The 13,553-nt window shown below is 50.6% G+C and overlaps 5 protein-coding genes across 5 annotated transcripts; 2 read left to right on the forward strand and 3 right to left on the reverse strand.

Moving 5' to 3' along the window:
* Window positions 1–3,404: 3,404 nt before the first annotated feature.
* Window positions 3,405–4,480, reverse strand: B0J16DRAFT_338779 (uncharacterized protein). Its single transcript, XM_046127475.1, has one exon. It carries the CDS (start codon window positions 4,017–4,019, stop codon window positions 3,693–3,695), a length of 327 nt encoding a protein of 108 aa, XP_045984982.1. The 5' UTR covers window positions 4,020–4,480; the 3' UTR covers window positions 3,405–3,692.
* Window positions 4,481–5,792: 1,312 nt separating this feature from the next.
* B0J16DRAFT_318709 (uncharacterized protein) lies at window positions 5,793–8,695 on the forward strand (the record flags this gene model as incomplete). Its single annotated transcript, XM_046125468.1, has 2 exons — window positions 5,793–6,883; window positions 6,934–8,695. 2 exons carry the CDS (start codon window positions 5,793–5,795, stop codon window positions 8,693–8,695), a joined length of 2,853 nt encoding a protein of 950 aa, XP_045984983.1.
* A 508-nt stretch (window positions 8,696–9,203) lies between these two features.
* Window positions 9,204–9,935, reverse strand: B0J16DRAFT_338782 (uncharacterized protein). The gene has a single exon (XM_046127477.1). The coding sequence runs from the start codon at window positions 9,862–9,864 to the stop codon at window positions 9,289–9,291; it is 576 nt and encodes a 191-aa protein (XP_045984984.1). The 5' UTR covers window positions 9,865–9,935; the 3' UTR covers window positions 9,204–9,288.
* Window positions 9,936–10,241: 306 nt separating this feature from the next.
* Window positions 10,242–11,831, forward strand: B0J16DRAFT_338785 (WD40-repeat-containing domain protein). Its single transcript, XM_046127478.1, has 2 exons — window positions 10,242–10,473; window positions 10,726–11,831. The coding sequence occupies exons 1-2, from the start codon at window positions 10,428–10,430 to the stop codon at window positions 11,736–11,738; spliced, it is 1,059 nt and encodes a 352-aa protein (XP_045984985.1). The 5' UTR covers window positions 10,242–10,427; the 3' UTR covers window positions 11,739–11,831.
* Window positions 11,832–13,545, reverse strand: B0J16DRAFT_302725 (glycolipid 2-alpha-mannosyltransferase-domain-containing protein). Its single transcript, XM_046124650.1, has 4 exons — window positions 13,203–13,545; window positions 12,882–13,142; window positions 12,213–12,831; window positions 11,832–12,166 (listed from the first exon to the last, which is right to left on the reverse strand). Exons 1-4 carry the CDS (start codon window positions 13,348–13,350, stop codon window positions 12,010–12,012), a joined length of 1,185 nt encoding a protein of 394 aa, XP_045984986.1. The 5' UTR covers window positions 13,351–13,545; the 3' UTR covers window positions 11,832–12,009.
* Between the last annotated feature and the right edge of the window lie 8 nt (window positions 13,546–13,553).

Raw genomic sequence — 13,553 nt, forward strand, 5'->3', positions numbered from 1 at the left:
ACACACGCGACTCAGTTTTAGAATGCGAACATCATAATCGTCTTAATGTCATCATGCTGTATGACCATCTACGATGCCAAGTGCCCCAGTGTAGAATGTAGTAGCATTGAGTCAAGTGGGTGGTTAATATTAAACCCCTCATACATCCTTAGACAGCGTATTGCGGCATCTGAGCCAAGACGCTGTCTTTTGAATGGGATGTTGATGGTGAACCAACTGCCAACCACTCCTCGTTAGTGAGATTTTGTAACGGCGAAGATTCATGTACGATGATGCATTTAGGTCGAACGTTGTTGATCTTTCCCACGGGCTGTCTCTGCCACCTGTAGCTGAAACCACTCATTCAAGCAGGGCGTCCACGTTGGTACTCAGCCGATGAAGCGAGGTGCCAACCATGGTAATAAGGTGTCCTCTGAAGACTCGGCCGAGCGAGTGGAGAGAAGGTTGAAAAAAGCAACAAAGAAGGACCCCTGCTAGTGGCCTCTGCCAGTCGAGCCCCGGAGATGAAGCCGAATAGGGAAAACAGGAGGAAAGCCCTGTCAGCACCATGTGAGATCCGCGACACGGCAGTGGATCCGGGGTAGAAGGCTCTGTAGAAGCAGGAGATTTGAATTTTTGATGAGTGATCACAGTGATCTGACAGCTCATTCTTCAAGGGTATTTGCCAGCAACCGAGATAGCATTGGGCACGCCTTTGTGGCACAGGTAGATTACCGAGGCCATATCATTCCCTGTCATGCCTGTGCTCTCATTGAAGCATTCTCAGCGGCCGACGCCAGCGGGCGCCAGGAAGTGTTCCCTGCCTTGCCGACAATGGGTGCGTTGCAGGCGGCTTATGGTGTGGATGTTGACGGTTCTTGGCTGCCTGGGGGAACTGTCCCAGACATCGTCTGCAGATGTATCAGGTCAATCAATGTCTGGGAAACGCTCAGTCTGATACGTATAGTAGCCAACGGCATGCACGTATCGCTTGGATATTTGAGCCGTGTTTCTGGTTGACGCAATGCATGAGGTTGTTTTGTTGAATCCACTTCGGTGTAGGCAGGATGATTTCAGTACGGTGCTGTACCGTCCCATGCTGTAAATGAAGCAATGCCACTATGGCCGAGCTCCGAATGAATTTCCCCAAAATATCCGAAGTTGGGTACTTATCTTATGCGGACTTCGGGACATGTTTACAGGCCGGCATCCGTCTATCCATGCATCAATCTCCGGACGGCAGGTAAAGTGGTGAACGAGGTTGTGCTCGTGGCACGTGCTTCCGAGTCTTCGGTTGGCAGCTGCAAACGCTCGTCGGTAAAATAGTAGGTAGGTACGCGTCAGGATGTCAGAATAATTGACCACCGAGAGCATAGGAGAAGAAATAATTTGGTCACCTCATTCGAGCTTAATCTAGCAATCAGGCTCCTTTATTTCTGTAACCTAAGCCTTGGAGGACATCTTCTGACACCCACCTGGTACGGAGTAAGAAGAAGTGAATGTGGAAGGTACCTACCGAGGAGGCATATCCCGGTAACTGCCTTTGGTATGTATTACTTGCACTCGCCATTGTGCCTTCCTCAGAGGGCAACTGCGACTTCCATAGCGCCTGCAGTACCTGCCTCTGTTACCTGTACGCCTTCTACGGCCACAAAAACGTTTTCGCACCTGCAGATTTCGGAGAGTCCATCCGTTGGTGTCGCTTGTCTCTAAGGCCTTGAAACAACATTAAATTCAGATTCATCATTTTCCAAGGCCGTCATGTCCCACTCTTTGTCCTACCACTGCTAACACCAGGTAGATAAATGAATAATAAACTGCGGAGTTGGCGGATATCAACTCCTTATTTCCCCAAACACGTCTTGTATTTCCGCTGAGGGGGACTATCGGAGTGGAGCGATCCGTTCTCTCGGGTCCGGTTCGTCATTGCTTACTCATTCTTCCCCTATCTCTTTTCCCCATTCTGCTTCGGCGAACAATTACTTCGTGTGCCCGCGTTTGGGCCTCTGAGCTAACAACGTGCCGTCTATAGGTCCAATCACACTGATCACAATCACTACGGCAAAGCTAACGGCAATATCAAGATCCTCCTGGGAATTTCCGGAATGACCAGCACATCTGAACGCCTACCTATACCCGAAGCTACGCTACTCCACCACTGACTGGAATGACGGCGAAACGATGAGGCGTCGGTCAAGATTTAGCGCCAAAAGATCGTACGACTGCCGTGACATGCCACTCCCCTTTTGGAACCATGTGCCGCACGCAGCCAAGACGTCATACCGTGGATCCGGGGACCAACGATCTAGGGTCAATGGCCGGCACTGCGCGAAAAGCAAATCTCCCCAGGAAGGTCTCGATAGGACCACGGTGCCACAGTAGCGTAGAGGCTCTGCAAACCCGCTACGACAAAGTTTATCGTCCCGCCCTGGAGATCGACGTGAGCTTTGGCAGCCTCCCGAGAAAAAAACAACCGCGCATGAGGGGTAGACGCAAAACATCCTGTTGCTGAATGGAACCCTCCAGCTTTTGTTTCTTGTACTGAAGAGATTCAGACATAAAATGTGCTATGCTCTCACAACGGCAGCTTGCTCTATGACGCCCCCAACGGTAAACCAGCATGGGAAGATGCTTGTGTCATCTAGGCTATGTGTCCTGACGCCTCGGACTCCAACCCCAGCTCACCGTTTTCCGACCTGGTAGCCGAACATGCAGCTTGCCAAATTCGGTAGTGTCGAGTGTGAAGAGCTCTGAGCCCCGTATTACAAGACTTGGCAATACTATCTTTGCTGGCGTTATCTCAGGATGGATCCCTCGATTGGGTATGCCGAGCGTCTCGTCAAATATGGTGTTAAAAATGACAACAATCATATTAATTCAAGCTTCTGGCTGGTGAGCTTGGCCCTACAGCCCTGCGAATCTGGGGCAATAGATCATCTACGCACTAGGAGCTTGCACTATTCAGCACGCTCAGCATCCTTATATTATTCTGCCATAAAGGCCTACATAGAATGAGGCTGGGTGATGCACTTGGTCAACAGTTTATGCCTGCGTGTCAAACGTCCAGCTCTGCTCAGCATATGATTCGGGTAAAGAACCCGTCGGATACAGGATTCATTTTGTTTCTACTCAGCAGAGCCAACACTTGTTACTCTTTTTGAACGTCTTACCAACTTGAGTGGTATTACAATCCACATATTGCACCACTAATCAGCGATCCTGCATATACATGACTTTCGAATTCCCACTAGCCGGGCATCATCGTCAGTCAGGCTCTTGTGACGAGGATACATCAAAGATTGCGATTTGGTGCTCAAACATTTGATAATCTACAGGCACGTCAGGCCAGTCGAAGGCACTAAAGGACGCCGCGTTTGGATTTACGACAGTGCCGCCGGGATATTGAGTTGAAATAAAGTGTCCGAGGTCAATGCGTCGCCGTTTGTTTGCCGATTTAAGGACTGCCTCAGCTGATAGTGGCCCTGAGTAGAGACGACAGAGGCCATTGCGTGCCGTCTCGCTTGGCGCAGCCCTGGGCATAAGCGACAAGAAATGCATCGAAAACGCCTCTGCCGTCGAGCTTATTAAACCATGCGTCATATCCACGGTACTTCCCCTTTCCAAAAACGCCCAGTGTCGCAAGCATTTCTACTTTGATAATAGGCCCTCATTCTGTTGTTGATAGTGGCCACACATCCCTCAAACGATCCATTTTAGTATGGATCCATCTGCTGAGAGATTGATGACCAACTCAGTAGGGTCGCTTGGACTGAATTATAGTGGCATTCCCTGTGCAGCGTTTTCGCATATCCTAATTTAGCCTTGCGACAAGTCCGAGTCCTCGCAACGACTTTGTTTGGCGATATTACTGTCAGTTGCCTGCCGGTACATGGATGGTCACGGTGAAGCAGAAGCATTTGCTGACAGGAGGCATGTGTCTTTGTGTGACATGGTCCAACACTTCTGCCGAGAACGCCACAGCACCCCAGCAATATTAAAGTCTTTGCACATACGCCACCCGAGTTGAGGACATTCTTCATGGTGCCAAGACCAACGGCTCTTGACTAGGTATGGTTTGCGTCGCGCAATCTAGAGGGAAAAGGTTCGATACTTGTCTTGTTCGAGAAAGTGTTCTAAGCGTTTAAGCGCGGCTACAGGCGGCGGGCGGCCGCCGCTACAAAGTCGTCTTTTCTGGAAGTGTTGATAATCTCTACTCGTGGAGGACCCTGGGATTATTCTCTAATCAACCGTCTCGACTCTTTTTACCAAGGGAGGAAGGTGTTTTCCAGTCTGGCTTTCGCTCAAACTGCCATGACACTGTCTTGACTAATGTTATTACATACTCAACTGTTGCTGACCTGGGACGCTTTGTCTCCAAATCCGAATCAGGGATCTATGGCTGATGCAAAGCGCCACTCTTTGGTAGACAGGCTGGCTGTTACCTGACTCTTGTAATGGAGCATTTTGGGCTGAATCATGACAGTCAGTGCCCCCATTTTTGGAGATTGTCTTGTCTAGTCTGTCGCCGTCCCGTCGTCGCGCGCGGCTTTCTGGAGTCATCCCACAACCCGCTGGTCGCCTGCCGCAACGCCGGCGTCTGGCATCCTAGGCTGTGGGGAGCCATCAGCCGTCAGTCATCATCTCCTCAGCCACACACCACACCCCAGACCCAGACCCAGGCTCTGGGCTGCCACGCCCACCCGGCCCCGTCCCCCGGTGCCCGGCAATACATGCCCCCTGGGCCCTGTGAGCGTCCAGAGTCTGCATAGAGGATCATCATCAAGCACCGGTGCTGCAACATACCTACATACATAGGCCGTACTGCATTGCACCGTACGGGTTACTCTCTACCAGGGAGGAGTATGTACAATGAGAGCCGTTGGGTTGGTTCCCACGCCATGATGTACCCGCAACGCTGCTGGGGTCGATGGCCAGTGACCTGGCATCGCTCAACATCTGCCCTAGTATCCGCAAGTCATAGCCCAGGCCCGTCGTGTCCCATGCAAATAAGGCCAAAGATATTCTACAGCACACACCACACGTGCGGGTGACGGCGCCGGGACTGCCATTCTGTGTGGCGGGATTGGGGGACTGGGATATCAGAGACTGGGACCGGGGATGCACGCCTCCGTTGGACCTTCTTTGATCCGTCTTGTCGCAAATCTAGTATAGAGCCACGGCCACAGCCACGCCTGGCAGTTGTGTGCACGCCCACGCCGCTCCCACGCGGAGGCGCTTCGGTTGTTATGTTAGTGAAGCGGTTCACGACTATCGCCAGCCATGGAAGTCAGACAGTCAGTGCATATTTCGAAAAGTCTCCGAGAGATTTCATTTGCTCATGATTGTGCCCTGGCTCTACTGTATGCTTTTATCTACACGCTCGAAAGTTGAAACTCGAATGAGCTTTCCAAATCAGGCGTGGACTGTGTCATTCTTCTCCGAGCTTGAACCATCGCATTACCGTACAGTACACGCCCAACCTTCCCGACAGCTTGGGTCGTGTTAGGATTGGTACATCCCCTCCTTTCCCCTTCCTGGACCAGCTTGTTCCTGGTCCTGAACTATCCGTATTAGGGTACCACCGCGTCTTTTACGGTGGCCTGTCTTAGCAACACTGGCCCCAAAAGAGCCGCGCCGCTGGTGTAATTATTGTATCCGATCCGAGAGGGATAGATAATTGCTGGCTTCCCCCACCAGCCGCTGTGTGTCGTTTGCCTTGATTGACCTCAAAAGTTTTGTTCCACAGCCGTATTCCTTCGAACCCCAGTTATGCTATTTTGCTGCCACTCGAGTCATATCGAGTAGTTATTTCAATGGGTGTCCTACCTAGCATAGATTCTCGTCCCCGTTTGGTTTTCCCAAATACCCCTCCAGAATTGGAGAGCCCAGGCGCATCATCTTACTCTACTAACTCAACATCATCCGCGGATCGACCTTGGATCTCGCCTGCGCCTACCTCGCCTTCCATGAACAACTATGATAAGTCTCTGATGACAGACATGCCCACAGATCAGAAGATGAATGGAGAGCAAACAAGGCCAGAGTCGGCTACACAAGCTGCTCCTCGACAACAACTTCCTTCATTAAGCAGTATCTTTGGACCCCCAGCCGCTGGTCGACCAGCGCACTCACCTCTTTCCGAACATACCAATACTTATTCTACTACAACGCCTCGAGAGCGCACCCGTGCACCATCGGGCGACAGGCACCATTCGGCATCTTACTTCCCTCAGACATTGTCACCTTCTATAACACAGCCTAGAAGCTACGACAATAAGTTCGAAGGAGACCGACAGTCACTACATGCTCTACCTCGATCTTACTCTGGCTCAGCATCGCCCAGGTACCGTGACGGAGAGCACTCACGCCAGGAGTCCATCGCTGAAGGACAGTCTGGTAGGTGGTCAGTACACCAGGAGAACCGACCAGAGTACTCTTTGGGATCTCGAGATGGATCTTTCCGACCACCCCAAGATCAGTTTCGACTTCAATTCCCCGACAACAAGGAGCGTGTGGTTCCCGATTACAACGGCCAACGGTCACCCCAAGGAGCCCCGATCCCACCACCAACACCTAGCACTACGGCAACTGAGGGTATCCCGTCAAAGGATGGGCTGGGTCCTAAGATTTGGACCGGAACACACTTTCTTCCTCGATTTGTAAGGGCCACCGAGGTACCTGGAGAGGGAATGTGCTACTTCTATGACGATGGTAGCCATTGCAAAACAGTGATCGATGGAGAGGCAGTGAATGCTCATTGGGGTGTCACCAAGGCTGGCAAGCCCAGGAAACGACTCGCAATCGCTTGCGTAACATGTCGCGAAAAGAAGATCAAATGTGATCCTGATTACCCCCGCTGTGTTCAGTGTGAGAAGTTTGGCAGAATATGCAAATTCAAGAATGCGTAAGTGTTAGTAGATCAACTTAGACATCAGCCTTGCTTACTCTTCACAGACCTCGAGGAGGACATAACACCTCTCCTTCAACGCCACCGGCTGAGCTTGACGATGTCAGGAACCTGGATGGACCATCAAGACCTCCTCATAGTGAGAACAGCTCGCCAGTATCTCCGCGCACCACCCTGCGTCCATCTTCACCCGACACTGGCTCTCACAAGAGGCTTCGAGTGGGCTACGATAGCTACGTTGCGATGGGCGAGCAAATGCACTCAATGCCCCCTGCTGAGCCCCCGAGACCTCCTCAGTTGCCCATCCAGCCACCGGCCCTTGAGCTCCCTCGAATTTCCGAAGACGTCCTTAGCCAAGCCTGGAGGACTGACCCATGTCTGTCTGACCCGCAGTCTATCCGCTCAGTGATCTCGCATTTCTTTGTTCACCTCGATAGCACCATGATTGTGCGCTTCATTCCCGAGAATGTTTTCAAGACATGGGTTATGAACCCGGGACACCGAAAGTCCCCCGAGGACTTGATGATTCTGTACAGCATTCTTGCTGTGGGTGTTGCTCTATCTGGAGGACCCAAGGCAATCGCTTTCGAATATGCTTCTGTTGCTCACTACGCACAAAAGTCTACTACATCTAACTGCATTCAGTTGGTCCAGACAAGGATTCTGCTCGCTCTCTACTATATCTCCATCTCTCGCTCAACTGAGGCTAGTGAGATGATCTCTGCAGCTGTCGCAACAGCCGCTTGCCTGAAGCTTCACGCCGAGATCGAAGAGTCGAGGGAGGCCGGTCTCTCATCTTTCCCGTTTGGTATGAACAAGGCAGGGTACTGTGAAGCTAGGAGACGAACCTTCTGGTCTCTTTACATGCTGGAGCGACTTGATGGTCGCTTTCCTGATCGCCTCTCCATGATCAACGCTGAAGACATCTATACTCGCTTACCTGCAGACTCACACAGCTTCGAGCGTGAAATGGATGGATACGCCCCAATCTTCAACCCCTACGTCTCGAGTTTCACAACTTCGCGTGATCGTGAGTTGGGTATTTCGGCATATCTGGTTGAGATGGTCCATCTGTGGTCCAGCGACGTGTGTCGGATCTACAGAATGGCTCGACGTGCGAACTGGATAGAAACGGATTTGGACTCGTCCCAAGGAATCCTCAAGCGTATCCAGGAATGGCGTAACGCCTTGCCTTCTCGCCTTGCTTTCACCGCATCAAACCTCGAGTCCGCAGCACTGGCAGGAGAACTCGGACCTTTCCTGACCATGCATCTCTTATATAACCACGCCATGATCAAGCTTAACCGCCACACTCTCGCGGCTGGGCGTTCCTCACCTCAGACTGCTTCTCTTCACATTCAGACATGCTACGAGCATGCAACCCAGGTCTTGGACATGGCCAAGGCACTCGTGCGACTCCACCGCGGTGGCCAGACAGTCTTGAGCGCCCCGGCACCAGTTCTTGCAATGGTGTTGACCGAAGCTGTCGATGTTTTCACAGCCAGTGGGCGTCTGTCTCATGTTAGCGACATCATCGAGAACGTGCACATGGTTCAAGGTGTCGTTCAGGCCATGTTTGCCATCTGGGACAACGTGCGAGGCGCACAGGAGTTAATTGATGGCCGCATTGGAATGCTGCACCGCATACGAGACCGTGGCAGCCAGCCGGTCAGCCCAGTCGAAGGCTACCGCGTCTTCTACAGCTCCGAAGGGCGTGAAGACGAAAAGGTTCTTCGCTGGCAAATCAACAACCCGATGGAGAAGCTGTATCCTAAGGATATGGATACCATTTACTCTACACTTTTTTAATCGATGAATCGATTCAGCGAACTGCATCACAAGACATTGTATCGCATGGAATGGCACTGGCCATATGACATCTGTTTGGGCACTTGAAGGACATTGTGTTATTTTTATTATCTGCATTTGTTGCATTTCTCGGCGCTGCAGTCATGGTAGTTTGTCATCAGCATCGGAGTATATGGAGTTGTCATTAGCATATATATGGCAGGCCGTCGATTCAAAGGCCTGCCCATTGTTTATTGGGGACAGCGATGCATTGATTGTTTTTATCCTATTCATGTATGATACATCTCCATCTCCACATACAGGGAGGAGTTCCGGCGTCTGGCCCCAAAGTCAAGGTCTTTCTTACCTTTGACGGGGCGTAAGTTAGTGTTCTGAAGCCAGCCAGGCACATGAAGATGACCAGCATACGAGGCATCTGGGCCGCACCAAAGTCTGTTAAAATATATTAACGCCCTACATTTTGTTGGGCTTGAAGACAAGAAGATTTCAACTACAGTGCTTAATGAGTGATGCAATGTGAATGTTTGTCTACTCTATCACGGTTCCAGTATCGAAGCCCGGGAAAAACCCTCCAGTAGGCATCGATACCTGGTCTAGTCTGCGGCGTGATGGCGATCCCATGACATGTCGCTGTTCCATGCCGCAGGCAGACTTATACCCATTTGATACTCCCACAGTTTTCTGTCAAAGGTGGCTTGTTCCAATGCCTTTGGATCACCCGCATAGACAAATGTCTTTCCGCTCACCTCAGTGGTTACTTTCCCATTAGCGTTGGCTAATCTGATCAAACATGGCACAGCTTTGTAGGCGTTGGTCTCGTATCTCGCAAGTGCGAGCTCATGGTCTTGAGTCTGAACCTCATATGCGAAGCCAGAGACAACAGACGATGACGAGCCAGGAACAAGAGCGCGGTATTGGCCCCAGGAGGCCAGGGCGTAGCCGGTGAGCGAAGCCTGATGGAGGGTCGGCTGGGATGGTAGGCAGAGGATGTGGGCGAGAATGGAAGGATTGGTAAGGGTCCCGTAGAAGAAGTATGTCGTTGGGTTGAAGGGAAGCGAATCTCGGTTATGTTTGACCGGGGGGTTAGGAGTTGGAGGAGGATTGATTGTGTGGGAGTGTTGTGATGGCTTCAGAGGTGGAAGAGGAGGCGGTGATGGAGGATCAGACATATTTGCTACTCATAGACTCTGATGCGATACTATACCTCTTGATAGACTCATAAAGAATGGACTTTGTGCTGTCTCTCTTACTTGATGCCTAAACGAAAACCCAGCAACCAACAGAGGCCCTATTTTGTTGTATGCAGCTTATGCTCTCAGTTAGGAACTATACCAATCGGATACAGGCCGCCACCAAATTGCTTTTGTTTCTCGGTACTTGGTGCATTTACTTTTTCCTACATTAATAACCTTACATGTGCATCATGACTTTGCATGTGCATGTTGAGGGTTACACTGCAGTGACCTTTTTTTTAAACACAACGGGCATGATTGTCGAGTTGAGAGGGAGGGGGAGTGTATTTAGTACTAAGCGACACTGATACTGACTGTCCCTCTTCGGTTTAGATCAGAGCCTTATACGCGGATATGCAACTAGCCTGATTAGGTAATACCTTGGAAACAAGCTCTGCCGCGGAAACGTCAGAGCTTCGTCTCTGCTTTGTCTCTAGGCTTCTCATGATACATACACTGAATACCTACCTACAGTGAGAATGACATGACAACTTCTCGATATGGGTTTTCCCGATAAACCTTCTGCTCATCTCTTGGGCGCCAATGGTAACGTCTCACCCCCTTTATCCATTTCCTTGTTCGTCTTACTCTTACCTCATCTTTCACTTGGTCTTTCAGGCGTGGCGTCTTGCTCTTTTAAGTAAAATCATATCATGTCATGTCACTTCATCTCATTCCCTTTCATTTCCCAACTCACCATTCACCTACCAACTCGAGGCATATGCCGCGCTGATACCCAACCCAATGTCTGTCTGACATGACCAACAACCAAGTAAACTAACAAATAAAAACTCAAAGGCCCGGTCCATGCCCTTGCATACTCCGCCTCTCCAGGCACCTACATCCTCTCCGGCTCAGCGGACCGAGCCATCCGCCTTTACAACCCATTCCCCAGTACATCTGCCCCGGGGGAAGATCGCCACAGCGTCCCTCAGGGTCGTCTCATCCAGACATACTCTGCACATGGCTATGAAGTCTTGAGTCTTTCCGTTGCGGCTGATAATGAGCGCTTTGTGTCGGCTGGCGGTGATCGCAGCGTGTTCCTCTGGGATGTGAGCACGGCTGTTACTACCAAGCGATTCGGTGGTAATGTTCATGGTCATTCCTCTCGGATCAACTGTGTGAGCTTTGCTGGTGAAGGCGATTCCATCATTGTGAGTGGCGGGTTTGATACCAGTGTTAGGCTGTGGGATACCAAGAGCAGCAGTTTCAAGCCCATACAAGTGTTTGAAGAGGCGAGCGATGCTGTGACGTGTCTTGCAGTCCGAGGACCTGAAGTTCTCGCAGGAAGTGTCGATGGTCGCGTCCGCAGCTATGATATCCGCATGGGAAAGGTCACCACAGATGTTATCGGTGCGCCTGTCACCAGTCTCAGTCTCACACGTGATGGACGTGCTATGCTAGTCGGCAGTCTGGACAACAAGCTGCGTCTCATGGATCGTGACAACGGCTCTTGTCTAAGAGCATACACCGACCCAGCGTGGAAGAACGAGGACGTCAAGTTGCAAGCACTGCTGGGCGGCAAGGAAAAGTACGTCATGGTTGGCGATGCCATGGCTGGCGAAGCTGCACCTAACGGTCAAGGAAGGATCTGGGCATGGGACTTGTTGACAGGAAAATTGGCGGCCAAGGTTACGGTTCCTTGGGGACCGCAGGGCTTTGAACCTAAGAAGAAAGCCGTCGGTCGCGATGGAAAGGAGAAGACGAGGAGTAACGTCGTCAGTTGTATGGCGTGGAGGGAAGATGGCTGGGGAGATCAGTTTTGCGTAGGTGGAACATCAGGCGTGGTGACGGTCTACGGAGCGTTGTAGATACCAGTTATACCCATCACTTTGAACAACGAAGCAACGCCGTGCATATAGGGCTTTGTCTATTTCTGAAATAAAAGGCTACATCATCATCAAGGGCGTTTTCCAATTCGTACACAGACAAACCATTGTCATCATGATACTCCATACAGCTTGCTTGAACATTGATCGCTTCCCACCAGCGCCAAAACCGGGACCCAAACTGCCATAACCCAAAAGCTCGTACCCCTTTCTATGCATAAAATGTTCTCGGACAATGTTGTATGCTCGTTCTTTAACCCATACCAACGTACTTGAACCAGTTGGGTCGACAGTCTTCTCGATGTAGCCAGGCTTCACCATCTGTGAGGCGACCAGTAACGCAACCTTTGCACTTTGGCGAGTTGGGACAGTTGAAGAAGGGGATATGTTGGTATCCGATATCGCGGAACCTGTTTTCGTTAGTCTAGTGTTGTTGGGGAATGACAAGGGACTTACCAATGAATCTTGCTCTGGTCTTCGAATAGACCAAGAGCAATACTGTGAACCGGTGCATCACCCCATCGTTCGTAAAAGAAACCACCTGCCTTGTCAAGGTGGTTGAAGTAGTCCTCGTAAGTCTTGCTCCGCCAAAACTCCATATCTCCAATCTCAAAATTGCTCCAGAAATGGCAAGTCGAGTACCCTTGGGCCTTTCTGTTTGTCTGTGGCCGGCGAATATCATCGGTGACCCAGTCAATAGCACTATTCTTGTTGATGTAGTTTGGGTGCTGAGCCAGAAACTTGACTGTCTCGGGCCACAATGAAGGAAGAGTCTTGGGGTCGTCGTAAAGGTTGATCGTGAAGCCATAGGTCTTGTTGTTGTCGTGCATGTAACGGAAGACATCGTAGTCGACATCGCAGAAAAAGTGTACGTTTGGTTCCACGCGCCAGTAGTAGCGAGTGTCCTTGAGAGCTGGGTGCTTGTAGAAGAGACCACTATTCCATCGACACATCTGATGGTATGAGATCTTGCTTGCGTATTGAACTCCATTCTTCTCTAAGACCTTGGCTGACTCTTCAAAGACTTGTTGATCTATCCAAGAGGGCATCTCCCAATGTTCGTCCGGGATGATTTCTGGTCGCAAAATCAGTATATATCCTGCTCTCTTGTAGCGAATGACCTACCATAGTTGACCTTTGCCTTTGTCGCCGCTCTTGTCTTCCTCTTAAACTCCTCTGTGAATGGCTTGTCGTTGAAGAATGTCCAGGGATAGTTGAATTTGGAGTTCCATGTCCTTTCGAGGTCACGCATCGACGCAACCATAGCATCCACCTCCTCGTTCCTTACAAGGGCTAATAGCGTAGCATCGATGCGCTCGCTGTCTTTCGCATCGGGGGCATATCTCGGACTCGTTCGATGTAATTTTCCTTCTGGTTCGTCGGTAGCTACAGATCCCTCATCGTTAGCAATGGACTAATGCAATGCACAACACTTTTGCGACTCACGATCTAACATGGGGTCCCGTTCAAAATTGGAGTATCGATCGCCGGGACCTCTTAGACCCCATGAAGGAGCAAATATTTGCCATAGAAAGAAACACCAAACGATGCATCCAACAGCGATCAACGCCCGAACTGGTCGCGCAACCGTCATGTTGTGAATTGAAGATGGGCGCAAGAAAAATACCGGGGTTGCTCTGAAGCCAAAAAGAGAGGAAATTGGGGCTTAACTATCCATGAGATAGACGATACCAAACTATACGAGAGACCAAATGATGTATTCAGTTCTCATACAGCAAATCGTCTCCGAATTGGAAGAATTGATCGAGTCTCGAGGGGATGATGAAAGGGGTTTCA

Source organism: Fusarium flagelliforme, assembly GCF_020744385.1.
Source record: "Fusarium flagelliforme strain FIESC 12 MPI-CAGE-AA-0113 chromosome Unknown B0J16scaffold_3, whole genome shotgun sequence".
NCBI lineage: Eukaryota > Fungi > Ascomycota > Sordariomycetes > Hypocreales > Nectriaceae > Fusarium > Fusarium flagelliforme.

Coding starts and splice junctions, on each gene's coding strand:
- B0J16DRAFT_302725 (XM_046124650.1), bottom strand. CDS start 13,350: ATGACGGTTGCGCGACCAGTTCGGGCGTTGATCGCTGTTGGATGCATC. Junction 13,143..13,202: donor ACGGGACCCCATGTTAGATC/GTGAGTCGCAAA, acceptor AGGGATCTGTAG/CTACCGACGAACCAGAAGGA. Junction 12,167..12,212: donor GACCAGAGCAAGATTCATTG/GTAAGTCCCTTG, acceptor TAACGAAAACAG/GTTCCGCGATATCGGATACC.
- B0J16DRAFT_338779 (XM_046127475.1), bottom strand. CDS start 4,019: ATGAAGAATGTCCTCAACTCGGGTGGCGTATGTGCAAAGACTTTAATA.
- B0J16DRAFT_338782 (XM_046127477.1), bottom strand. CDS start 9,864: ATGTCTGATCCTCCATCACCGCCTCCTCTTCCACCTCTGAAGCCATCA.
- B0J16DRAFT_338785 (XM_046127478.1), top strand. CDS start 10,428: ATGGGTTTTCCCGATAAACCTTCTGCTCATCTCTTGGGCGCCAATG. Junction 10,474..10,725: donor TCATCTCTTGGGCGCCAATG/GTAACGTCTCAC, acceptor AAAAACTCAAAG/GCCCGGTCCATGCCCTTGCA.